At 41.1% G+C, this 27,623-nt stretch overlaps 2 protein-coding genes across 2 annotated transcripts; one reads left to right on the top strand and one right to left on the bottom strand.

Moving 5' to 3' along the window:
* The first annotated feature begins 430 nt into the window (after window positions 1–430).
* Window positions 431–1,926, top strand: LOC126718050 (uncharacterized protein At4g14100-like). Its single transcript, XM_050420079.1, has 2 exons — window positions 431–972; window positions 1,500–1,926. Exons 1-2 carry the CDS (start codon window positions 492–494, stop codon window positions 1,697–1,699), a joined length of 681 nt encoding a protein of 226 aa, XP_050276036.1. The 5' UTR covers window positions 431–491; the 3' UTR covers window positions 1,700–1,926.
* A 23,080-nt stretch (window positions 1,927–25,006) lies between these two features.
* LOC126719643 (uncharacterized) lies at window positions 25,007–26,002 on the bottom strand. Its single transcript, XM_050422176.1, has 3 exons — window positions 25,781–26,002; window positions 25,514–25,624; window positions 25,007–25,414 (listed from the first exon to the last, which is right to left on the bottom strand). The coding sequence occupies exons 1-3, from the start codon at window positions 26,000–26,002 to the stop codon at window positions 25,007–25,009; spliced, it is 741 nt and encodes a 246-aa protein (XP_050278133.1).
* Window positions 26,003–27,623: the final 1,621 nt, after the last annotated feature.

A 27,623-nucleotide genomic window follows, 5' to 3' on the forward strand; every position in this document is an offset into this window, starting at 1 on the left:
TTGTATTTTTTAGAAATACATGTGGGTGAAAAAGTGTATTAAAATACGTGTAATATTGTTTAAATACTAAAAATTGTTGTTCAAAATACACTACCAAACAACCCCTAAATTTCAATTTTGGGAGTTGATTTCCAAATTTTGTGGGTTTTTTTTTTTTTTTTGGAAATACACCATAACTCAAATTATTTCCCTCTTTGACATTTTAAACACTTTGTGCATGTGGAAGTGTCAATTAAGCTACCAGGTTAATGATTAAAAATTAAAATGTTTAAAATTTTCCAAAATAAATGGTTAAAAATTTTCATTTGTGGGCTATAGCTTCCTTTCTCTTCAAGTCCCGTCCCTGCACGTGTGCTTATCTCATTGGTCTGTCATCCACTCAAATTAACAATGAAGTAGTTGAACCACACAAGATATTAATCAAAAGAAATCCACAAACATACCGACCACGCGTCCTTCTCTCTGATACCTCCTCAAACGCAAAGATAGCAATGGCCTCTGCAATTGCAACCAAACCCATCACCTTCTGTATCCTCATCCTACTCATTTTTTCCATTTCTCTCTGCAATTCCACTGAGGAAGAAGACCCAACACCAGCCTCATGGCCCCACCAATTCCACTCCATACTTTTCATGAACCACAGTGGGTCCCTGCAGATAATCGATCTATGGTACGACTGGGTCAATGGTCGAAATTTCAACATCATACAGGACCAGCTGAGTAGTAAGGTTCTCCATGACCTTGAATGGAACAATGGGACTTCCTTCTTTTACACATTGGACTCCAACAAAGAGTGCAGAACTTCACAGCTTGAGGTGGGTATTCTTCGCCCAAATTGGCTCGATGGTGCTAACTACCTGGGTCAGCGCCACGTGGATGGGTTCCTCTGCAATGTTTGGGAGAAGGTGGACTTCATTTGGTACTACGAGGATGTTGTCACCAAGAGGCCTGTTCATTGGGTTTTCTACACAGGTAGGTATTCATAATTCATATTCATTTTGCATTTGCTGTTTCACTTTAATATATTCACTTTCAACTTTGGTTAAAAGTTTGGTATTCATAATTTTTATTCCTTACAGAACTATTAATCACTAGAAAAATTTTAGTTATCAATTTTAATCCTAAAAAACTTTACACTGTCCATTATTAGTTTCAATGAAGTGATTACATGTTAATTTTTAATTTGATCATGTTGCGTAAGAATTAAAAGTGATCACTTTAAACATCATAGATGGTCTCTAGTTTCTATGAAGTGATTACATTTTAATTTTTAATTTGATCACTTTAAATAATAGTCAGGAAGTAAAGTCGCAAACTATAAGAGTCAACAGGATTTTTAAGCCTTCGTTGGGTTTTAAACTTTTACTTTTGCATACAAATGTATATAGTATACAGCAAGTTGTATCGCTATGCCGCTGTGAATAAAAACTGTCTGCCGTTTTTATAAGAGTGCTCCGAACTGGCATGTCTGTAAGATTCTAACGTTGCAAAATGTCCAGGGAGGGAGGCACATGTTATGACATTTGAAGTGGGAGCAGTGCTTGAGGATGCCAAGTGGCAAGCCCCTGTATACTGTTTTGAGAAGATGAATGATGATGGAATTGGAACCGAACCAAAACTAAAAGCACAATTTGCCATTACTCGCGGTTTTCGGGATAGTTCATTGGACGGAGTACTTAGAGCCTCGCTTGATCTCTGAATAATATTGTGATGCACATTTCTATTGCTGCATTTGTGCATTTCTTTGGAAATAAATTTGCATTTTGCTCTGGAAAATAGCAGGCATGCCATTCTACCAGATAAACCACAGGGCATGTCTAATCCATGCTTACTCGAGCCATATCCGATGCCACTCTGGGCTGCAATGTTCCAAAGGTGCATCCCATATTGATAAATAAATACCAAGATCTTCCATAGTTCAATTGATTTTTGTGCTGTCCATTTCAGCCAGTACTTATCACTTATCAGCTGCAAAAATACATTGTTTATGGAAACAATCTTGGAGTCCAGTCACTTTGCTAGGTTTCCATTATAAGGAAACCTAGCTACCATTATAAGGAATCCCCTCCCCCACTTATTAATTGAATTATTATTTGAATTATATAGGGCAAATTTCATTAACCTACCATGAGGTCTGGGCTAATTTCAACTAAGTCCAAAACATTTCAAAACTAACTCAATTGGTCCCTAAAGATGACTTGGTCCTAAATGGACCTAACACTGTTACTTATTATTTGTTCTTTCTCTCTTCTCTCTTCTGTCTTGTGTCCTCCCTCTCTCAATTAAACTCTCTCCTCTTTCTTCTTTTTCTTTTGTCTCGTCCTTTTCCCTCTCTCTCTCTCTAATTGAACCTTGCTCACTGGCAAAACTTGCGTTAGCAACACCACCACGCAAGCCAGCAGTGCCGTCATCTAACTCTCATCCCTTTGTCTATCTCACATCGAAACCCACATGGTGGTGGTGGTGGTGCTTAGGTCTGGATCTCGTCGTCAACAAGCTCTCTCGTTGTCTTTGTGGTGGTGTCATGGATCGTGGCATGGGCTTTGGATTCCAAATTTTGGCAGTGTTCTTCATGGGATGATGACACCAATTCATGGTGTGACATGGGTTTTTCTAGTTTCTCTTATGAGGTTTACAGTGGGGTCTTGGGTGCTATTTGTGTTGTTTGGTTGGGATTTTTGTTTGCTTTTTAGGAGATTTAAGTAGTGGTTTACAAAAGGATTTTTGGGTTTTGAAAGAGGTATTCTTTGCTTTTTTTTAACATTTTCAAGGGGACCTTTTATGGGATTTTGGTACTATTTTTATGGATTCAAAGAGGATTGGGTATTTTTGGGTTGTTATGCTACTTTTTTTGGTACTCTGGGGTTATTTAAGGGTTGTTGGAGGTACTTTTGGGTGTGACAGTAGTTGTCACGCCCCAAACCCAAAAGGGTACCAAGCATGAGATTTATAGTTGGGGTCTTGGGTGCTATTTGTGTTGTTTAGCCGGGATTTTTGTTGGATTTTTAGTATCTCTATTAGGTTTTTTAGGAGATTTAAGTAGTGGTTTACAAAAGGATTTCTGGGTTTCAAAAGAGGTATTTTTATGTGTTTTTTTGTAGCATTTCTAAGGGGACTTTTTATGGGATTTTGGTAATATTTTTATGGATTCAAAGAGGATTGGGTATTTTTGGGTTGTTGTGCTGGTTTTTTTTGGTACTTTGGGATTATTTAAGGGTTGTTGGAGGTACTTTTGGGTGTAACAGTTGTCACACCCCAAACTCAAAAGAGTCAAAAGCATGAGAAATACATTCCAAAGGTACTTGTAGATTTTTCCTTTTTGACAATTCAATCTAAACAAATTCATACCAAGTACCAATATCAAGAATTTTCATAATAATTTCATTAAAAATACTTCTAAAGTAAGTCAAAACTCTATGCAATAATTACAAGGATCATTAGCCACAAAAGAATGGAGGTCTGAATAAATATAATTACATATCATCAGCTTGTTCTATTAATGTGAATAAAAGTCATCACCATTATTAGATATAAAAGAATAAGTCAAGTCTACTCTAGGATATACATCATCTAAAGATCACCATCACAAAAGTCAAGCCTTTATCAGTAGTTAGTCTATTTAATGCTAGCCACAAAAATATGTCTCAAAACGATCATTGGCTACTTTGAAAATTTTTCTAAAATAGTAGGATGAGACAGAGCCTAGTATGTAGCATAATTAATGGAAGGAGAGAAAATGTAAGTTTCATGATGATGAACTGTTTACAAAACATGTTTTAATTTGGAAAATTTCTAAATGAATATTGCAAGACCATTTCTAATAATAATATGAGAAGAATGGTTAAATAATGAAACACAAAGTTTCTCAAAATAAATACCTTGAAACTATATACTATACTCTGTGAGTACTAACAATATAATTTCAAATTCATAAAATCTAACATAAGGTAATTTATCACAAATATACCACACTACCACATAGACTGGTTAGGAGATCCACCATTCACAACTGAGCTGATATTGTCATCTCTGGTATGTAGTTTCTTGGCCCCATGGGCAGCAGCCTCATATCCTCAAGGTTTTGTCTCTCCCCCCATGAGCAGCAGGGAGAACGCATCAAATAGGATATCTTTTGCATGTGGTCCTTTGGCCTCATGGGTAATAGCCTTACCCACACACAATTAAGGAACCTCTTCTCCCTTTGGGTAACAGGGAAGAACACGTCATCCAAAGTGAAAGAGCGTGACCTAGATCTGACACCGTTATCACAAAGACTACCGAAATCAAATAAAGTGATCACTAGGAAATCACACATGGCATAAGGTTAAAATAACATAAAACTCACATGTTACATGTACTTTCAAATACATAGTTTATATTCAGGCTGTTTTAGAAAAACCATAAATAATCAAAACTTTCATAAAGTTTGTAAGGTTTTCAACTTCATTCTTTGTCCAAAAAGATTTTCTATCAATTTCCCAAATAATACAAGACAAGATAAGCATCTTTAAATTTTCCAATATGCCATAAAATCCATGAGTTCATTATCAAAGATTAAATCAAAGATGCTCATATTTTCCATGCCAACAATTCATGCATTTCCCCATATGTAATACCAAATATGATACACTTTTCATAAATACTCATACATTTAAGGTTACGACACAATAGTTTTTAGGAAAATATAGTTTCCATAAGTAGTTTCCAAAAATGTGTCTAACCCAAAAACAATGTTTATGCAACATGATTATTTTCCAAAAATCCCATTAAAAAGCTACTTACCTGGCAACCCGCAAAAAGCCTAATTCTCCAAGTTCCAAATGAGATTAGTTAGAACCTAAACAATATCAGGCAAACCTATCACAATAAGCATAAAACTTGAAATTGTATCTAGCTACAAATTAGGAATTTCCAATAAGCAATTAATTAGGCAAGCCTAGTGTTTAACCTCATCAATAATGTATTCCACTTCCAAAATTTTTCTACAAATTAATTCACAAGGCATAGACTCTAACTTATAAAGTTAACCCATGCAATATCATCTCCAACATCATGACTAGCTTCCATAAGATTTACCCAACATTATTAAGAGACCCATGAAAGCAAAATCACAATATCCTCCAAGACAAGCAATTTAAAACTTCAACTAGCTCCAAATAATCAATAAAAAATTATATTTACCATCTATTTCACATTAAAAAACCTAAACCCCCAAATCTTCACCACTCAAATAACCACCATTGTAAAAACTATAAACCCACTCATCAAATAAATCTACCAAGACAAAACCCATACATATAAACACATGAATATCACTTCCAAAGCTCATAAATCACATGGTTATCATTTTCAAAACTTAGATAAAGAAAGCCTCTAGTAAAAACATATAAACCCACCAAAAAGATTAGAAGTTTTTACCTCAAATAAAATATGTGAAGATGCAAAGGTTACTAAGAAGTTTTTTTGGTGATCTTGCCGGAAAAATGATGGTGGAGATGGTGGTGTGGAGTGGGTACCGGTGGGAGAGTGTGAGGGAGTGAGAGGAGTGTGTGTGTTTAAGTGAAAAGAAAAGAAAGAAAACAAATGAGAGGAAGAGAGATGGCCGGTCAAGAGAGTAGAGATATTTGTGAGATGAGTGATGGGGAATTGTGGGGTAGGTGGGGCACATGGGATAACATTTAAAATCTGACCATCATTTTTTTTTTTTTTTTTTTAAGTGTTGGGATGTTACAAAAGTGGTCAGGGCTTGGAGAGAGAGAGAGAGAGAGAGAGAGAGAGAGAATTAGTAACGACGTTTGGTCTCTTTAGGGTCAAATTGTCTTTATGGACCAAATTGGTCAATTTTTAAATGTTTTGGACCTAATTAACATTAGCCCAAATCTCAGGGTAAGTTAATGAAATTTACCTAATTAATATATATATATATATATATATATTGTGGGGGGCTAGGCCCAGGTGGCCATGTCAGCCTACTTGAATAAAGCCCAGAATGAAGCTCGAGGCCCAGCAAGCGATTTAAGCTTGATACGCACGGGGGGAGTTAGCCTCGGGCCTTATCACAATAGGCCTAACCCTGAAATAGGGACCATGGTTTAGGGGACAGCACTCGAGAGGTTCCTAAGGGGTCGGCTAGACGTTGACTGATAACAAACGTAGTCGGGGTGAAATGCGACCCCAGCGAGATTGGTAGCTGAGGACTAACAGTTCCACTGGGGATCTACTCTCGAACATTATTCAGTGTTTGGAACAAGTTCCAAGAGAATCCTTTAAATTCGTGAGGATCTCTTATGATTCTGACGAACATAGGAATATGTGTATAAGTGGGGAGATAATGATGACAACCCCATTAAAAAGAGACTATTTGAAGGAGCAGAGGGCAAGTAAAAGAGGGGTTGGAAACAATTTGGGGGGTAAGAGTGTTAGAGAGAAAGGGGAAACACTAGGGGAAACACAGAGGAACCAAGATAGGTTTTGGGCCTAAGTCGTAGGATTGAGAGTGATCCCACTTATAAATAAATTGTGACCCCATTACTTTGGTGGAGACCGTATTAGGTGCACACAATTGGCGTCGTTTGTGGGAATCCTACTTCACCTGAGGCTTTGTACGTACTTGGTGCCTCCTAATCATGGAAGGACCACGTGAGGGCGAGGGATCTACAGGTGGAAATCAATCAAGGGCCTCCTCAAGGGGTCATAAGAGACGGGACAAGGAGCGTAGAAGGGAACAGCAACACATGCATGATGGACAGGAGACGAATTCTGACAAGGGGCCTTCCCACGAGGAACAAACTATGTCATCTATTCCCAAATGGCCCTATTGCACTGACTAGTTAAAGAAGCTCGAGAATCTACGGAAGCTGGTTAATGATTTGGAGATTGAGCTAAAAGGCCGGAACTGCAGGAGAGATCGGGAGGGCTCGTCTAATGATCCAGACTACATTCCAGATGGGTCATCTCGGGGTAGTGGTTCACACTGATCGAGAAATTGATCACATAAGACTGTGAGGCGTTATCATGAATCCCCTTTTCGCAAATGGCACGGGCATCATATCGGAGCTTAGGACGCAATGAGTCATGCGTTGAGAAGGGTCGCCCAATAACCGTTCACCGATGAAATCAAACATATAAAGATGCTAAGACGGTTCGCGCGACTGCAGTTCACCATTTATGATGGGAAAATAGACCCAGTGGAATACGTGAGTCACTATATACAGATGATGTCCCTCTATTCTCATAATGATGGGTTGATGTGCAAGATGTTCCCGTCTAGCCTTAGGCCGATAGCGATGAGGTGGTTCAACGGTCTGAGGAAGGGGTCCATTTGTAATTTTAGGGAATTAATACAAGCGTTCGGAACATGATTCATAACGTGTAGCAAAGTTCCTCAACCGATAGGTTCTTTGTTGTCTATGAGGATGAGAAGTGGTGAGACCCTCCGCTCCTATACAAACAGATATTAGGAACTTTACAATGAGATGGGAGGGGGGAATAAGCAAATGGCATCCAGCACCTTCCAAATAGGCCTCCCTAAAGAGTCTACGTTGAATGACTCGCTAACCATGTGGCCCCTTGAAGACATGCACCAGCTAATGAGAAGAATCGAGGAGAATAAGAGATTGGAAGACGACCATCTATAGGGCAAAGGTAAAGCCCCAGTCTCATCGTAGTATCATAAAGATTATCGCCTTGAAAAATTCCAGCAAAGAAACAGGAGAGAACCAAAGGCCCCTAGGGAAGGCTTAGAGCAGCAAGCCGAGGGAGTTAATGCTACATTCAAGGAACCAGTCTATAAGATCCTGGAGCGCATTAAGAATGAGCCTTATTTCCGATGGCCGGGGAAGATGGGTGGAAACTCGACGAGGAGAAATCAGAGTTTATACTGCACATACCATCAAGAGAAAAGGCACACTACCGAGCAATGTTGTGTGCTGAAGGATCACCTAGAGCAGTTGGTGAAGGCCAGGCATCTTAAGGAGTTCTTAGTTGGTTAGGAAGGAGCAAATGTAGGACAAAGGTCAGGAGGTTGAAACAACCAAACCCTCCCACCTCCATTGGGAATTATCAAGGTCATTCATGCAACCTCTTGGGGCGTAAGCGTGAATAATCGGAAGGGAGTACTTAGCGTGGTATCCCCATCTAAAGTAGAGGCCTCGAACCGACTTGATAAGAGGCCTAGAAGGCCTCTGTACCGATCACCTTTGGTGAAGCAGATTTGGAAGGAACATTTCAACCGCACGATGATGCTTCAATTGTAACTTCCCAGATTAGAGGTTTCTTGGTAAAGAGGGTAATGGTAGATTAGGGGAGTGGAGTAGAGATGATGTACCCTAACCTTTACAAGGTACTGGGGCTGAAATCTAAGGATTTTAGTAGATATGATACCTCGCTTGTGGGGTTTGACGAAAAAATCATGACCCTTAAGGGGCAGATAAAACTGTCAGTAGTAACCAAAGAAAAGGAAAAGGAAGTTAATTTCATCGTGGTTAATGCCTTCTCACCCTACACAGCAATCTTGGGGCGGCCTTGGATCCATGCCATGGGGGCAATACCATCGACCCTACACCAGGAAATTAAAATTTCCCACGAATGATGGTGTTATGGTGGTTTGGGCCGATTAGAGGATGGAGAGGCAGTGCCTGGTGGCAATAATTAACCACGAAATTAAATAGAAGGAACAAGTTAACCGTGAGCCTTTTTAGTAATTACTGGAGCCTGAAAGCTCGGCTGGGGTTGACAGCGCTGAGGAATTAGTCCAAATACCAATCTTGCCATATGCTGATAGATGGTTCCAAATCGGGGAAAGCCTATCCACTGAGGACTGTGGGGAAATTTTGTTGACGCTAGTATAGAACTTGGATGTGTTTGCTTGGAGCCCATACGATGTAGCCGAGGTAGACTTGAGTTTTATTATCCATAAGTTGAATGTAGATCCAAAAGTTATGCCTAAGAAACAGAGAACGAGGAGATCCGCAAAACCCCATGTGGAAGCGGTAAAGGAGGAAGTGCAAAATTTAAAATGGTCGGGGGCCATACGAAAGGTGTTCTTTCCTGAGTGGCAAGCTAATACGATGGTAGTTAAGAAAAAGAATGGAAAGTGGAGGGTATATGTCGATTTCACTGATTTAAATCGAGCATGTTCAAAATACCCTTTCCCAGTGCCGAAGATAGACCAATTGGTGGATACCATAGTCGGGCACCAACAGATGAGCTTTTTGATTGCATTCCAAGGCTATCATCAAATAACTCTGTCCCCTAAGGATCAAGAGAAGAGTGCCTTTATAACGCCCAAGGGGAATTATCATTACACGGTGATGTCTTTTGGGTTAAAGAATGCGGGGGCTACGTATCAGCGAATGGTCACCTGTATGTTTAAGGAACTGATCAGCAAGACAGTGGAGGTGTATATTGATGACATGGTAGTAAAGACGAGGGAGGAAGGGGAGCATGCCCGTGACTTGCAGGGTGGTTTTGATATTCTGAAGCAACACAAATTACGCCTCAATGTAGAGAAGTGTGCCTTTGGGGTGGGATCAGGCAAGTTCTTAGGGTATATGATCACTACTCGGGGCATAGAAGTGAACACCGACCAAATAACAGCCATCCAATGACTATACCTGCCCAATAATCCAAAGGAGGTCCAAAAGCTTACGGGTATGATAGCTGCACTAAATAGATTTATGTCAAAATCGACAGACAGGTGTAGATCATTCTATCAATTATTAAAGAAGTGGAAAGGATTCCATTGGATGGAAGAGTGCAACTCGGCATTTAAAGATATGAAATCCTATCTTGCTAGCCTGCCTATTTTATCCCAACTCGACCTACGAAAGGAGTTGTACATGTACCTGGCAGTGTCCAACCACGCCGTCAGTTCGGTGTTAATTAGGCAGCATAAGGGGATCCAAAGGCCCGTGTACTACCTTAGCAAGACTTTGGTGGATACAAAAACTTGGTATTTGTCGTTGGAAAAAATGGCTTTGGCCCTGGTACGTGCCATGAGAAAACTACCCCATTACTTTCAAGCTCACATAGTATGGGTGCTAACTGAGTACCCTTTGCAGTCATTGTTGAGAAGATCAGACTTCATGGGAAGGATAGCAAAGTGGGGGAACAAGGCTGGGGGTGTTTGACATACGTTATAAACCAAGGAATTCCATTAGGGGACAGGTGCTTACAGACTTTGTGGTTGAGTTTACCCCTCCTCTTCTGAGCTCAGTGGGAATATGTTAAATCAAAATGGGTCAATGGAAGGTATTCATGGATGGAGCCTCTAATGCAAGGGGGTCAGGGGTCGAGATAGTATAAATATTGCCCAAAGGGTTTAAACTGGAGAGATCACTTAGGTTGGGGTTCTGGGACTCAAACATTGAAGTTGAATATAAAGCCCTCATCGTGGGGCTCCAGGTGGTGTGAAGTCTTGGAGCGAAGGAAGTGGAGATGTTTACAAATTCAAGGCTGGTGGTAAGTCAAATCGACAAGAGCTTCGAAGCAAGGGATTGGCATATGTTACAATATTTAAAGATGTTTGAAAGTTTACAGGTAGATCTCCAGAAAGTTAGTGTGATTAGAGTGCCGAGGAGTTAGAATAGGCACGCTGATTCATTGGCTACATTAGCGTCTTCCTTGGACGATTGCATAAGCCGTATGATTACCGTAGAGCTGCTGGAGCAACCGAGCATCGAACAACGGATTGTGATAATGGCTGCGTCAAAACTAGGGCCGAGTTGGTTGGATCCGTACGTAGCCTATTTGTCCGATGGGTCCCTACCGAATGATATCAAAAAAGATGAGAAGGTGCAGAGAACAACAGCTTGTTTTTGGTTATCCGAAGATGGGAGGTTATACAGACGATCATTTGAAGGGCCATACCTATTGTGTCTTCATCCTAGTAAGATTGTCGAGCTGTTGGCTGAGCTTCATGAAGGGATATGTGGCGGCCACTCAGGCGGTAAGTCGCTCGTGCACCGTGCCATGACTCAAGGATTCTAGTGGCTGAATATGCAACGAGAAGTGATCGACTACATCAAGAGGTGTGATCGGTGCTAAAAGTATGCACCTATGGTGCATCTGTTAGGGGGAAATCTTAATCTGATCCTCAGCCTTTGGCCTTTCACCTAATGGGGGCTAGATATAATTGATTGTTCCCTCGAGCTTCGGGGAACATAAGGTATGTGGTGATGGCCATGGATTACTATACCAAATGGGTGGAAGTCGAAGCCTTGGCAAATATCAGGGACGTAGATGTAAAGAAATTCATTTGGAAGAACATTGTTACAAGGTTTGGGGTTCCCCGAGCACTGGTGTCCGATAATGGATTGCAGTTTGACAGCAAGGCTTTTCAAGAGTATTATGCTAGCCTCAGGATAACTAACAGATACTTATCATCCGTATAACCCCAAAGCAATGGGCAGGCTGAGGAATAAGACGATTGTCAATGGTCTGAAAAAGAGACTAGAGGGCGTGAAGGGAAACTGGGTTGAAGAGTTGCTGAACGTACTGTGGGCATACCAAACAACTCTTAAGAGGCCGATGGGTGAGACACCTTTTTCCATGACTTACGGTGCCGAAGCAGTTATACCGGTTGAAGTTAGTTTGTCAAGCTCGAGGGTTGTACGCTTTACGCAGGGTCATAACGATGAGTGTATGGTCGGGAAACTGGATGCCTTGGAAGAGCAGAGAGACATGGTAGCCGTGCGACTTGCTGATTATCAACAGAGGTTGGCTCAGGGGTACAACAGAAGGGTCAGGCCTTGGGAGTTTGTGCCAAGAGATCTCGTTTTACAAAAAGCCATTGGGAGTATGAAAGATCAAAGTGCTGGAAAATTGGCCCTTAATTAGAAAGGACCCTGCTGAGTAACAGCTACGGCCAGAGCGGGAGCCTATTACTTGGAAGAGTTGGAAGAAAGACCCTTACTTGACCATGGAACGTATACAATCTAAAGAAATATTACTAATGAATGTAATGTGTTGTATGGAATTAGTGTCTTAATTTGTAAGCTGACAAGGATAGTGAAAGTAGATGAATTTCAGTTAACGAATCCTGTGTAAAGTAGGAGTGAATGATAAAGCGTCCATGCATGTACATGATATTTATCCATAAGGACAGAAGTTTGGCCTCGGCCTGACTCCGGTCATCGACCATATGGAAATCTTAAAGTCTTCATAAGGATAGAAGTCTGGCCTCGGCTTGACTCCGGTCATCGACCAGATGGAAACCTTAAAGTCTTCATAAGGATAAAAGTTTGGCCTCGGCCTGACTCCGATCTCCGACCAGATGGAAACCTTAATGTCTCCATAAGGACAGAAATTTGGCCTCGGCCTAACACCGGTCACCAACCAAATAGAAACCTTAATATCTCCTTAAAGATAAAGACGTGACCTTAGCCCAATCCTAACCACTGGCCACACAGAAACATCAACAACTATATTCGGTTCGGAATACAGGTTATGACATTAACTCATCCTTTAATCGCCGAACATCCTTGTTTTTGACTAATGATTGGGGAATGCCCCTACTTTTAGACACATATATGATATTAACTAGTAAAGGTGCATGAGGAGCGATGTACCATGAGTGATTGAAATTACATACTACATTGCCAAGGAATAACACTTAAGTGAATCGCGGATGTTTCCACCGAATGCATAAATTATCTGTTGCTTTACCGAACGATAATACTTAAGCAAGTTTTTAATGTTATACTTGAATTTATTTCTGTTACTGAATGGTCAGATTAGTGTGCCACCCAACATTGACACTTAAGAAATTTTCGATATGAATGTTAAAGCATCAATATCGGTTCCGAGTTAATAAGAATTGGATGAAGGCAAGTGAAGAGCGTTGTCCCTTCATAAGGTGAAAGCTAAAACCATTAGTCTCACATAGGGGTGAAAAAAAAAAAAAAAAAAAGCTAAATAACAAAATGCAAATTTGTTTTTAACAAGTCTAAGCTCCGGGAGTGTTGGTGGTTAGAGGAGTCGATGCAGGGGTTCCTTGATCAGTTGAAGGGTTGTTGGGTGGAGGTTCAGGAGTGACTATTGGCTGGGCAATCTGGTTGGGGACGATGGCAGCAGTTCTTAGCTGGTCATCATCCAGCACCACTACATGGGAATTAATCTGCTTAGACAGCTCCCTAGATTTCGAACTCTCCGTGCCCTCCTCTTCATCACTACTAACCACTCCTTACTCTTCAACCTGGGCCTTGACGGCAGGGTCCTCAGGTAGAGGCACTTAGTCGATACTCTTGAAGGGGGAATTCTTGGGGAGCCCGATGGCGTTGACTACTATTATCCAGCCTTCCATAAATCCGAACTTTCAAGCCTGAAAGATCACGGGCCCAGCTAAGTTTTCAGTGTCCTTGAAGCCCCTGTTGTAGTAAGTTTGCTTCCGAGCCTTTTCTCCGCCTTTATAGTCTGTGAATTCCTTGTCCCGAGCAGAGAGGATGCTCGCAGTCTCTGCAAGCTTAAGCTCGGTCTCCCCGAGCTTACCTTGAGCCTTATTGGCCTTCTGCTTGGCCAACTCTAGTGCTTTCTCAGCATTTGTTGCTCACCGCTCCATATCATTTAGCCCCAAGATCTTCTCTTTCAAGCTAGCCTCAATTACCTGTTTTAGGGCTTTTTCTTTATCGGTCTCCTCTTGCGCATCCTTCAACCGACCCTCCACAACATGGGTCAATTGGGCAGCCTGAATCAACAGAAAGGTAGAACTGGGTTATTCTAGTCCGATTGGTAACACTTGCGAATTAAGGGACATAAAAAAAAAATATAAATAAACATAATAACAAGTGTGTGTGTATATATATATATATTGATAATAAAGTTCGGGTAGAGGTAAAACATATCGCTATAGTGTGCCACTTCAGCTTAAGCACCAAGTCATCATCTAGGCAGCCAGAATAATGCTCAATGTCAGCAGGAAGCAATAAGGCCTGCCCTAGGCTGTCCGATACATGGCCTCCCTCACCACTCCTCCATGTCCGGAGGTAAGATTTGGAGGGCAGGGCTTTATCCCCTAGTTGGAAAGTGCACTCCCACCTGGCAGCAAAGCCCAAGGAAAAAGCCATTACTTGCGAACCTATTATGATAGGTTGGCTCGGGGGTTGTGTTTCCTGGGGGGTTTTACTGGTCGGTGGAATAGTCGACTGACTTGAAACTTAAGTAGGAAGATGGGCAACATGAGGGGTGCTGTCCCCAACCATAGCACCACTGGTACCCTTTTGGCTCTTCCTTTGCTGTTGAGGCACGGGAGGAGTCATTTGTTAAAGGGTGGACAGGGCGGAAACTTTGCCCCTCGAAGCTGGTGTGGCTAGGAACCAACGATCCAAGGCCATTGACCCTTTTTTAACCATCCCTTCTTCAGGATCTCAAAACATGGGATTTGTCTCTTTGGTAACTGGACCCTCTTCATCAGGATCTCCTAAGATGGGAGCCTCCATGGGAATGTGTTCTGCTCGACCTTGGAAAACAGTGTCCCTCGAACCATCTTGAATAGTTTCGAGAGAGCCGTGTCTGACCAATAGAGGACCTAAATCCTTGGCTTCCCTAAAAGTGAGCCTCTTAGGCAAGAACCCAGGCAAACTAACGTACAGATATGATAATAGCAGGCTACTGACCGTCAGAGCACTTGATGAATTCTGGTAGCTTGTGTAGGAGGGCACACAACCCAAGATCAGGTGAGAGGCCCTTAGCTGACCGTCGTTAGCGAAGGATGAAGTTGAGCTCTTTGAAGTGCACCACCCTTATATCCGGCTGGAACTTCTTGGAAACTGTAGTCGAGAAGTAAGTAAGTGTAAATGAGAATCTAAGAAGGTAGTAAAATGGATGAGAACCAAATAATATATATATATATATATATATATATATAATAAAACAATACGGGAGAGAGGGTAGAAGGAAAGGGAACACAGTCGGTGAATATTAGGAATCAGTAAAAGAAAGTACCGACCTATCCCCGTTTAACCAGTTACCACTCACTCTCACATATTCCCCCGCCGAGTTCCTGTTGGAATCGGGGAGGCAGGATATTAACCGAACAATGGTATTACGGGTTTGAAGGTAGTACCCGTGCTTTAGACTTCCCCGAATGGCGTACAAGAAGTTGATGTCGTGATGGGTAAGGCTCAGGCCATACAAGCGATTGAGACGCCCCAATTAACTACCCTATAAAAATTGGGCAAACACTGATCAAGGCTAAGGCCATAAAAATAAAAGGTCCTAAGTAATAAGGGGTCTACTAGGAACCTAACCCTGCCCTCAAGAATGGACATTAAGGGAAAAAACATGACTTGAAGAAGTCTCTGGTCTGTTGTCTCTCCCCCGTGATAGTATGAAATCTCAACATCACAAGGGATATTGTATCTAACTCTAAAGGATTCTACGTCTTCCCTTGTTTTCAATAAGAATGCAAAAGGCATATAGTTGAATCTAAGTAAGTTATGAGGAGATAGTCAAAGGGAAGAAGACTTACAGAGTGGTCTCTTGTAGAGAAAAGTGATCTTGTAGAGATTAAGGGCTTAAGAGCAAAGGAAGGCAATGTTTAGAACTTAACAGAAACTAAAGAAGACAAAAACAAAAATTATGGGTGGTATTTATAGAAACAAGGGTCATTAGTTGTAACTGCCCAACTACAATAAATGCGTACCCTCATTTTGCTTCACATGCACCTCGGTAAATGAAGCATTAAATCATCTGGGCCTTCTGATATCTCAAATCCTGCCACATCTTGCGAACGGAGCGAGCTATCTTGTCCGTTGCATTAAAAAGTGGACTGTTGGCCTTCTTGAGGTAAAATCGTCATTCCTCTTGGGCAGGGAAGAAGTAAATGCATCGACCACAGGCAGCAGGACCCTAATCCTATCTCCACTATGCAGAAACAGGATCGTGGGGGGCTATTGTGGGGAGCTGGGCCCAGGTGGCCATGTCAACCCATTTGAATAAAGCCCAGCATGAAGCCCGAGGCCCAGCAAGCGATTTAAGCTTGATACGCATAGGGGGAGTTAGCCTCGGGTCTTATCATAGTGGGCCCAACCCCGAAATAGGGACCATGGTTTAGGGGACAGCACTTGAGAGGTTCCTAAGGGGTCGGCTAGACGTTGACTGATAACAAAGGTGGTCAAGCTGAGACGTGACCCCAGCGAGATTGGTAGCCGAGGACTAATAGTTCCAATAGGGATCCACTCTCGAACACTATTTGGTGTCTAAAACAAGTTCCAAGGGAATCCTCTAAATTCGTGAGGATCCCTTGGGATTTTGATGAACATAGGAATATGTGTATAAGTGGGGAGATAATGATGACAACCCCACTAAGAAGAGACTATAAGGAGCAGACGGTAGGGGAAGAGGGGTTGAAAAAAATTTGGGGGGTAAAAGTGTTAGAGAGAGAGGGAAAACACTGGGAAACGCTAGGGGAAACACAGAGGAACCAAGGCAGGTTCTGGGCCTAAGTCATAGGATTGAGAGTGATCCCAAATTATGGCCCCATTACTTTGGTGGAGACCATATTAGGTGCACACACACACACACACACACACACACACACATATATATATGTAAATTGTTGGGTTCAAGTTACACTTAGGGTAACTCTAAAGTAATGTTACACTAGCCAATATTTTGTTATTGAATTCATATTTTGAAAATCTCACTTGGATTACATGTTCTATATGTTGTTAACATACATGCCAATTTGATGTTATTTATGATTTGATTCGTAAATTAACTTTTATGTATTATTTTAAATTTACAAAAATTTGAATTTAAACAATTAATTGATAATATGGCTATTGATCTTTGATTACCTTAAAATTTTGCAAGCACAGAAAATATACAAAGATAATGTAGCCAACAATAAATTTGTTAAAATTGAAATCTAACTAAAAAATATTGAATGGTATAACATTGCTTAAAATTATAATAATTGGCATAAATTTTGCCACAACTTACCCATGTAATGAGTTGTGAGTTGTGGAATTGTGGGCCCATTACTTTTTTTCACCACTCACAACTTTTTTTTTTTTTTTGAGAATCTCACTCACAACTTGTCACATGGGCAAGTTGTGGCCAAAATTGTATCACTTCTTGTGACAATAGACTTTTGTATTTGAAGAATAGTCTTGCAATTGTGCAAATGAGATTTCCCATTCACATGGGAGTGGAAAACCAGTTGGACTAGTTTGCATGGGGAATGCATTGATCGATATTTTGACCAAAATACATATGATTGAAATTTCGTCAAATTACATATAAGATATCATGTGGATTTGACTCCTGATATATTGGATTTTGGTGTCACTTGAAGTGATTGAATCATTATCATCACTTATAGCAGATAAAGCATCCATCGGTTGCCTTTTTATATTCTATTTTGGGGGAAGCTTGGATTATTTGGGATTGGGTATAGGCTTTTTAACTTCTTGTGGCACTAATGCTAGAATGTGTTAGTACATAGATCTATATAGTCCCAATAATTGAAATATTGTGAATCATGTGGTCGTTATAATCATTATCATAATAATAATATAAATGCCTAAGATTTCACCCCATGATGGAGGCAGTTCTGCCCCTCATCATGGACTAGACTAATTAGGGCCACAATAATGAAAACGGCAAAAACCAAGGGAAACAGCGACACATTAGGCTTATATATAGAAAAATCTAAAATACAATTAGGTATGAGACAAGATCCTAGACAATAATATCTCCATGAAATAGCATGATTATTGATTTAAGCATGTTACACTCGAGAAATTATTAGGTCTACTAGGAGAACTGCTGATGTGGTCCTCGTTGACTTCTCAACTAATAAAATGTTGTTATTTATGTAAATGTGACATCATCTGGTAATTTTTATTTTTTATTCCTTGTGTTGATTAGGAAGTCCACACAAACATTTGCATAGATGGTATTAGCTCATTGGTCAGGGAGGACCACATCAGTAGTCCTCCTAGTGTAAATAATAATTTCTTGTTACGCTCCTCTGCTAGGGCACATCCTGGTGGTTACTTTGATTCTTTTTTCTTTTCTTTTTTTTTCTTTTTTTTTTTTTGAGAAGCTAAACCTGAACACCAAATTTATTGAAAGAAAAAAAAGCAACTACAAAGAGTCACGTGTTAGTAGGGGAGCTATATCATCAGGAATGGATTCAATCTAAACCTAAAACTCATTACCAAATTTTGATATTCTAGCTAAAAAATGGGCAACTAAATTGCATAAACGTTTTACATGAGAAACTACAAAATAGAAAACCATCAGCTAACACAAAAGCATCATTGATCACATGTTCATACTCCGGATGGTTTGTATCCCCAGCCAAGAGTGCCTTTATAATTACCTCAGCATCACCCTCAAGAGAACAACTGAAAATGCTTAATTCTTTCACAAACACCAATGCCCTCCGGCAAGCAAGAACTTCAACTGCGGCAGCTGAAGTAGGAAGTGGAATCCATTCGAACAGGGAACCAATAACACTACCTGATGAGTCACGAACAACTACCCCTAGGGATCAAAATTAACCTTTTAATGAGGATAGATGGGAGGGATCCACCAAACAGCTCTATTCATTTTTGGAGGTGGCCAATTTTTCAGGGCTTAAGCATTCATGAAATCTTGAAGGAGGGTCATTACTTTATGCTGAATCCTGGGAGTTTCAGTGAATTCATTACCTAATCTACCTGAGTTCCTCTTATTCCAGATTAACCTGAAAATCATGGCTAAGAGGTTGACCTCAATGCAATCCCTCATCATACAAATCATCTCCAAAAGATTAGCAAATGCATTAAATTTATAACTGAGTAATTTCTTTAACACCTCATTAGTCTCCCAAATGAAAAAGAGTGAGTGACAACTCTAGAGAGCATGAATTGTGCCTTCACTGGCTGCCTTACACCCCGGACAAAGGATAGACCTGGCAACATCTCTTTGCAACAAATTACAAAGTGTTGGGATTGCATCATGAGTAGCTCGTCAAATCATGTGTTTGACTTTGTGAGGAACCTGTAAGTTCCAAATGCCATTCCACAAAAGGTGACTTTTCTCTGAGTTAGAACAAATTGGCAGCAAACTTCTTTCAACCCCAGACGGTAATTTGTAGGCATTACGGGTCAAGTAGTTTCCTTGAGGTGTGGGGAGCCAAACTTGCTTATTTGGAGTAGCCTGACTACTTAGAGGGAGGCCAATAATAAGGCTTGCTTCCTGTGGTGATAATTCCTACTCAATTAACTCAGTCTTCCAAGAATGTGACTCTTCGTCAATTAGCTCACAGACTCTGAAGGTAGTAGAGAACACAGAGGCTGGAGAGACAATCCTAGCACATGGGATTTTTGGTAACCACTTATCACTTCTGCTCTAAATTGACTGACCATCACCAACTCTCTAAACCATCCCTAACTCTATGACATGTCTTGCTTGATAAAGGCTTTTCCAAGCGTATGAGCCTTTGTTGGAACTATCACATTCCATAATAGAGCAATCTGGGAAAAATTGTGGAAGAGAGAGTTCTCATGATTCTTTAATCTCCAAACTTGTTTGGCCATAAGGGAGTCATTAAACTTGCTTAACTCTCGAAAACCCATACCACCTGTTAGTATATAGCTTAGACTAGTTTAGCCCATTGGGCTTAGTCCAGTATACTGTACTTGTTGTTTACTCATATTACTTATATTGCATACATACCTAGCCTATATAAGGCTCTCTATTGTACATTGTTATATATACATCAATATACAGACTATTTAGTCATTCTCTCTCACTTTATATTGTTAACATAGTATTAGAGTCATTCCTCTGACTTCCTAGTTCTTGTGGACATCTTTGGCGTTCCTCCGTTGCCCTCGCCTTCATCTAGTAGTCACTGTCAAAAACGAGTCACCACCGTCACGCGCATAGCCTCTAGAACACTTGAATTTCATCAATTTTGTTGATCAAACTACCAAAGTCAAGGCACAAATTGACAGATCTTCCGATCCCGAGCAAAACCCAACAAAGAGCTGCAAGAAACCACCTCACACGTGCCTCCACACGCCGGATGAAGTTTCTACCTCACAAGCATGCGCTCCGCATGCCACCATTCGTTGTCAATCTCTCACACGCACCTCACGCGTTAGGACAGAGCCGTCACATGCTTCCATGCACCCCACATGCCTGCTTTGTTTTGCGTACTACCACGTCAGCCCTAAGGTGACGTCACACTACCACATCATCACACGTCAGCACATGTCAGCATCTCGAGCCGTTGACTTTGACCTGACTGTTGATCTTTGACTTTAACCAAAGTCAAAATTTTTCACCAACACTTATCTTGCTCAGTTTTTCACGTAGATTTCTATTTTGGGCTCCGTTTCTGCATTTGAGGTCTCTAAATCCCACTTTTTGGTCATTTTCTTCATTATGGCTCAACAAAATGAACGAGATATCATACATCCTATCACCATTATGTTGGATGGTCCTACTAGCTACATGCATGGTCTCAAAATATGACTGTCTTTTTCAAGGGTCGTAAACTGTGGAGATATGTGACTGGTTCAATTCCTAAGCTAGTACCAAACCCCTTCCAAAGCCACAGCTGCTAAAGAGTCTTCCAAGACTGCTGTTACAACGAATGATTATGAAGAATGCTTAGAGGAATGGGAGAGTATTCAAAGTAAGATCTTGTCTTGGTTTATCAATACCTCTATTCCCTCTATTCATAATCTTCTTCCTCGTCTTGAGACTGCTGAGGCTACTTGGAAATTTCTGGCCGATCGCTATAATTGTACTAATGATTCAAGCCTGGAGTTCCACATTGAATCAAAGCTTTATCAAATGTGCCAAGAGACAGGTCAGTCTATTTTTATTTTTATTCTTAGACTTCTACTATGTGAGAACAACTCTTTGCTGCAGATCCTCCACTAGTGTGTTCTAAGGACATTGAGCTCTTTGTCAAATATCGGGATCGCCGTAAATTTATGCACTGCATGATGGGTTTATGTGAGGATTTTAAGCCTACTAGGGCTTCTCTGCTTAGCCGGTGTCCTACTCCCTCTCTTGATGCTGCAGTTAAGGAGCTCATTTCTGAGGAGAACTGTCGGCCTACTCATCACATGTCATCCTCTGATCATGTATTGGCTACACCCTCTCCACAGCCTCCCATTGCTGCATTCACTGCTCCTCCATGAATAAACTCTGGGCGTCCCACCTTTCAGTTTTCCAAAGGTACTCGCTATGAGTTTTGTCGTGCCAAAGGTCATGACATCTCAGTTTGTCGCAAACTGCATAAATTTGTGCACAAGCAGAATAAAGCTTCTCTTCCTCGGGCAACTGTTGTATGTCCTTTAGATCCATTGGTTCCTATAGGTCCATCTTTGGCTTTCTCACTTACTACGGCTGATATTGAGGCAGTTGTTCAACAGGTTTTATCCCGCACTTCCACTGCCCTTTCTGCCACCTCAGGTAAACAACCTTAGTTTTTTGATACTACATGTTGTAACCATATGACTCCTGATAAATCCTAATTTACTGATAAGGCACCCTTAGAACATCCAATCACCATTTACACTGCTAATGGAACTCCTATGCCTGTTAGTCATAAAGGAACAATCTCTTCTCCTTGTTTATCCCTTAGTAACACTTTTCATATCCCAAAGCTATCCCTCAATTTGCTCTTTGTTGGTTAACTTTATGAATTAGGCGTAGATCTTCTATTTACTAATCATGGTGTGGATGTGCAGGATCCCTAGACAAGTCAAGTGCTTGGGACAGGTTGTAAGGTTGGTCACATGTTTGAGGTTCATGACTTGAAGATTCCTTCACAAGTTGTTTCTCCTACTGCTACCACTGCCACCCCCTCACCTGATCTATGGCATGCTCGTCTTGGTCATCCATCCTTATCTTGTCTTCAGTTGTTAGCTTCTTAAGGTCATTTAGGTTCAGTTTAGTTTCAAAATTTTGATTGTACTTTCTGTCATTTTGGCAAACAAACAAAATTGCCCTTTAATAATAGTGACTCCTTTCTCCTGCACCTTTTGATCTTATACATTCTGATATTTGGAGTCCTGCACCTGTTCCCACTGAGGGGGGATCTAAATATTTTGTCATATTTGTGGATGATTTTTCTCGATATACTTGGATTTATCTGCTTCACCATAGATCTGAACTTATTTCTATTTACCAAAGTGTTTCCATTAGATAATGCTCAAGAATATAATGATAAATCTTTCCTATCCTTTTTAGACAATCATGGTACCCTTCCTCAATGGTCTTGTCCTTACACCTCTCAACAAAATAGTCTTGCAAAACGAAAACATCGTCACATTCTTGATGTTGTCCGCACCCTTCTCATTTCTGCCTCTCTTCTTGAGCGCTTTTGGGGTGAGGCCGCACTCACTGCTGTGTACACCATTAATCGTATTCCTTTACCAACTACACGCAACAAATCACCATTCGAGCTTCTCTATGGTCAAACTCCTGACTACTCCTCTCTTCGGGTTTTTGGTTGTGCTTGCTTTGTCTCTCTTCCTCCTTATAAACGAACAAAGCTCCAGCCTCGTACTTGTCTCTGTTGTTTCCTTGGTTATGGTGTATCTCAAAAGGGGTTTCGTTGCTATGATCCCATTTCTCATTGCCTTTGTGTCTCCCGTCATGTTGAGTTTTGGGAACATAGTCCTTTCACGAGTCTTCAGCATTTTCCCGCGTCCTCTTCCTTATAGTCTCCCATTTTTACTAATCTTTTCCTCCCTTTCTATCCTGAACTTGTGGAGGATTCTTCAACATAAGCTGCCTCTCTAGACAACTCATCTCTGATTCTGTCCCTGACATATGACCCACCTGTCTTAGATCTTGTGGCACCACCCACCTGTCTTAGATCTTGTGGCACCACCTTCTCCTGAGTCTCTTGTTGGTCCTGAACTTTGTCGTTCCACTCGATAAGTATTCCTCCCCCTTATCTCACTGATTATCATTGCTCTTTTGCTCTTGCCACCCTCTATGAACCTCACATCTATCATGAGGCCCATACTAACCCTCCTTGGCAGCAAGCTATGAACGAAGAACTGGATGCCCTTCATAAGAATCACACTTGGGATATGGTTGATTTGCCTTCTGGTCAGTCTGTAGTAGGTTGTGGTGGGTTTACAAGATTAAGCCCAAGGTTGATGGATCTGTTGAACGGTACAAGGCTCGCCTAGTTGCCAAGGGCTTTACTCAGGAGTATGGCATTGACTTTGAGGAAACATTTGCTCCTGTTGCTCGTCTTACATCTGTTAGATGTCTTATTGTTGTGGCTGCTATTCACCGTTGGCCTCTTTATCAAATGGATGTGAAGAATGATTTCCTCAATGGAGATCTCCACAAAGAAGTGTACATGCAGCCACCCCCTGGCTATTCACACTCAACAGTCAAGTTTGTCACCTTCGCCGTGCTCTTTATGGCCTCAAGCAGGCTCCTCGAGCTTGGTTTGAAAAGTTTAGCTCAGTTGTTGCTCAGCAGGGTTTCACTTCGAGTCCTCATGACATTGCATTCTTTGTCCGAAGATCCTTTGCCGGTATCACTCTTATTCTTCTTTATGTTGATGATATGATTATTACTAGAGATGATTCTGTAGGTATCCGCTCTCTTCAACACTTCCTTAGTCAGCATTTTGAGATGAAAGATCTGGGCATTCTCAGCTATTTTATTGGGCTTGAGGTTACCTCATCCTCTGATGGATACTATCTTTCCCAAGCTAAATATGCTTCTTCTCTCCAAAGCTGGTATCACCGACAACAAGATTGTTTCCACTCCCTTAGAATACAATGCAAAGCTCACACCCTTGGATGGTGAACCTATATCCAATGCTACTCGCTATCATCAATTGGTTGGTAGTTTGATCTATCTCACTGTTACTCGTTCGGATATTTCACATGCCGTGGGTATGGTTAGTAAGTTCATGGATGCCCCTCATTCTGTTCACTATGCTACCATTCTTCGGATTCTCCGATATGTCAAAGGCACACTTTATCATGGTCTTCATTACTCCTCTCGATCTTCTCTCGAGCTTCATGCTTATTCAAATGCGGATTAGGCAGGTGATCCGACTGATCGATGCTTTATCATAGGTTTCTATTTCCTGTTGGGTACTTCTCTTGTCTCATGGTGTAGCAAGAAGCAGGATGTGGTTTCCCGTTCCAGTATTGAGGTTGAGTATCGTGCCCTTGCCGACACCACTTGCGAGCTTGTTTGGCTTCGTTGGCTCTTGGCTAACATGGATGCTCCACAGCCCACTACCACTCCTTTTTATTGTGACAATTGTAGTGCTATCTACATTGCTTATAATGATGTCTTCCATAAATGCACCAAGCACATTAAGATTGACTGCCACATCACTCACCAGCATCTCAAGAAAGGAAATCTCAAGTTGTTTTCCATCTCCTCTGTTGACCAGCCTGCTGATATCTTCACCAAGACTCACCTGCCTAGTCATCTTCGAGATCTTATATCCAAACTCCAGTTGGTTTCCTCCTTGCCACCTCGAGTTTGAGGGGGGATGTTAGTGTATAGCTTAGACTAGTTTAGCCCATTAGGCTTAGCCCAGTATATTGTACTTGTAGTTTACTCATATTACTTATACTGCACACATACCTAGCCTATATAAGGCTCTCTATTGTACATTATTATATACACATCAATATACAGACTATTCAGTCATTCTCTCTCACTTTATAGCAAAAACTAGAGTCGGCACCAATGTAAAAGAAATACACATTTTCTTTTTTATAATTCTCAAAACTATCTTACAATAATCAGAAAAAGTGCTTAAATAACTAACAATAAAATGCATAAAGAAACCCTAATTATTAAATGCTTGGGCTTGCTTAATCTCAAGCCCAATAACTAATAGGCTCCATCTATAAGGCCACAGGTTGGACCGTCTTCTTTTTGCTCTTCCTCCCATACATGCGTATAATTGGGGGCTTGTACCTCGTGTCCGCACCAACTCCCCTTGGGTGAGAAGAACTCGACCCCGTCAAGTGGAAATCTGAAGAGCTCTGATAGTACTTCAGCAAGTCAAGATCCAGTCGCTGTAGCTCATCTTGAGTAATCCATGTGCAATCAGAATCTGGTTGCCCTCGCCACGAACTAGGAAATGGTGAACTCCTTCATCCCTGGTAGAAACAATTTGCTCATCTAAAATAGCATCAATAGATTCTTTATGTGCATAGGGCAGATTTAAGGGTAAAGGGATAGGAATATGGGCATTAATAGGATCAAGCAAAGGCTCATCAAAAGGGGTACCAGAAATAACTATGGGGCTTTTATAAGCAACTAGATCCTTAATATTAAAGGAGGAGCTAATACCATAATCATGAGGAAGGTCAATGACATATGCATTTGGGCCCATTCGTTTCAATACCTTGAATGGACCAACACTACGAGCTTGCAATTTCTTAATGATCCCAGAGGGAAACTGTTCAGGTCAAATCCGAATCATGACATAATCCCCTACCTGAAACTTTGCATGACGCCGATGAGTGTCAGCATGAATTTTATATTGAGAATTACTTACCTGAATTTTTTTGTGAATCTCATTATGCAAATCATGAATATGTCGTGCAAATGCCTTAGCAGATTCAGAAATCCTAACATGTGGGGACATAGGCAAAAGATCTAAGGGCTTCTGTGTATATCCATGCACAACCTCAAAAGAACTAGCGCCTATAGACCTATTGACAGAGCTATTATATGCAAGTTAGGCTATAGGAAGAATTGAATCCCAATTCCGATTGGCTTCACCCACTAAACACCGAAGGAGGTTGCCTAGACTACGACTAACCACCTCAGTTTGACCATCAATTTGAGGATGAAATGTCGTGGAAAATTTCAATTTGGTGCCTACTAAATGCCACAAGGTCTTCCAAAAATAACTCATGAAGTGAACATCCCTATCAGACACTATGGTTTTGAGGAGACCATAAAGTTTGACAATCTCATCAAAGTAGAGCTTTGCAATCTTAGAAGCATCAAAGGTCTTAGAACATGGTAGGAAATTAGCCATCTTAGAGAAGCAATCAACAACTACTAGAATAGAATCATGCTTCCTAAAGGTGCGGGGAAAACCTAACACAAAGTCCATACTCACATCCTGCCACGGATGATCTGACACAGGTAGACGTGTGTACAGGCCAATGTTTTGCTTGTGATGTTTGGCTAGTTGACATGTACGACACTGACCAACTATCCTAGCAACGCCCCTTTTAAGGTCAGGCCAATAGAATTGACATTCCACTTCTTCAGTTGTTTTGTCCTGGCCAAAATGACCTGCAAGGCCTCTGTATGTATCTCCCGAACTAGGAAATCTCTCACTGAAGACCAAGGGATACATAACTTGTTGGCTTTGAATAAGTAACCATCTTGAAGGGTATAATCATCCAGGATTGGCCGTGGGGCATTACTTAGGCTAGTGTAGAGCTCCCCAAAATTTGGGCATGACTCATAGTCATCCTTAAGTCGTTCAAACCCAGTGACCTGAACACTCATGACGGATAGCAAAGACACCCTTTGACTTAGTGCATCAACAGCCTTATTCTCAACTCCCACCCTATGTTTCACCACAAAGTAGTAGCATTGCAGAAATTCAACCCAGCTACCGTGCCTAAAATTTAGCTTCTTTTAGGAATGGAGATAGCGCAAAGCTTCATGATCCAAGTAGATAACAAATTCTCGAGACAACAGGCAATGGCGCCAATGCCAAAGAGCTCGAATAATGGCATAAAACTCTTTGTCATATGTGGACTACTTTTACTTATCATCATTCAATTTCTCACTAAAATAAGCAATTGGGTGGCACTCTTGACTAAGTACTCCCCCTATACCAATACTTGAGGCATCACCTTCCACTTCAAAAAGCTTGGTAAAATTAGGGAGACGCATGATAGGTGCCTCAGTCATCTTTTGTTTTACCTCATTCAAAGACTTAGCAGCAACTTTAGTCCAAACAAACTCCCCTTGTTTCATGCAGTCAATGATGGGGACATAATGGTACTAAACCCCTTGACGAATCGACGATAAAAGGAAGCGAGCCCATGAAAGCTTCGAATTTCATGGATATTTTTGGGCTGGGGCCAATTCACAATCGTTTGAACCTTTTGGGGGTCGGTAGAAACTCCCTCAGAGGATAGTATGAAACCTAGGAAGATGACTTTATCGGTGAAGAAAGAGCACTTCTTGAGGTTACCATATAAATTCTCCTTCCTAAGGGTAGTACAAACTTGAGTTAGGTGGTATAAGTGTTGCTCCCTACACTTACTATAGATGAGGATGTCATCAAAGTACACAACCAAGAGCTTCCCCATAAAAGGCTTGAGCACTTGAGTCATCACTCTCATAAAGGTACTAGGAGCATTGGACAATCCAAAAGGCATGACCATCCATTCATATAAACCATCCTTCATCTTGAAGGCAGTTTTCCACTCATCACCAAAACGAACCCTAATTTGATAATAGCCGCATTTCAAGTCTATCTTGGAGAAGATCATTGCTCCAGCCATCATATCCAAAATGTCATCCAACTGAGGGATAGGAAAACGATATTTCACAGTGATCTTGTTGGTGGCACGACTATCAACACACATCCTCCAAGTTCCATCTTTCTTTGGAGTTAAGAGTACAAGGAGTGC

The sequence above is a fragment of the Quercus robur genome, chromosome 3, assembly GCF_932294415.1.
Source record: "Quercus robur chromosome 3, dhQueRobu3.1, whole genome shotgun sequence".
Classification (NCBI taxonomy): domain Eukaryota; kingdom Viridiplantae; phylum Streptophyta; class Magnoliopsida; order Fagales; family Fagaceae; genus Quercus; species Quercus robur.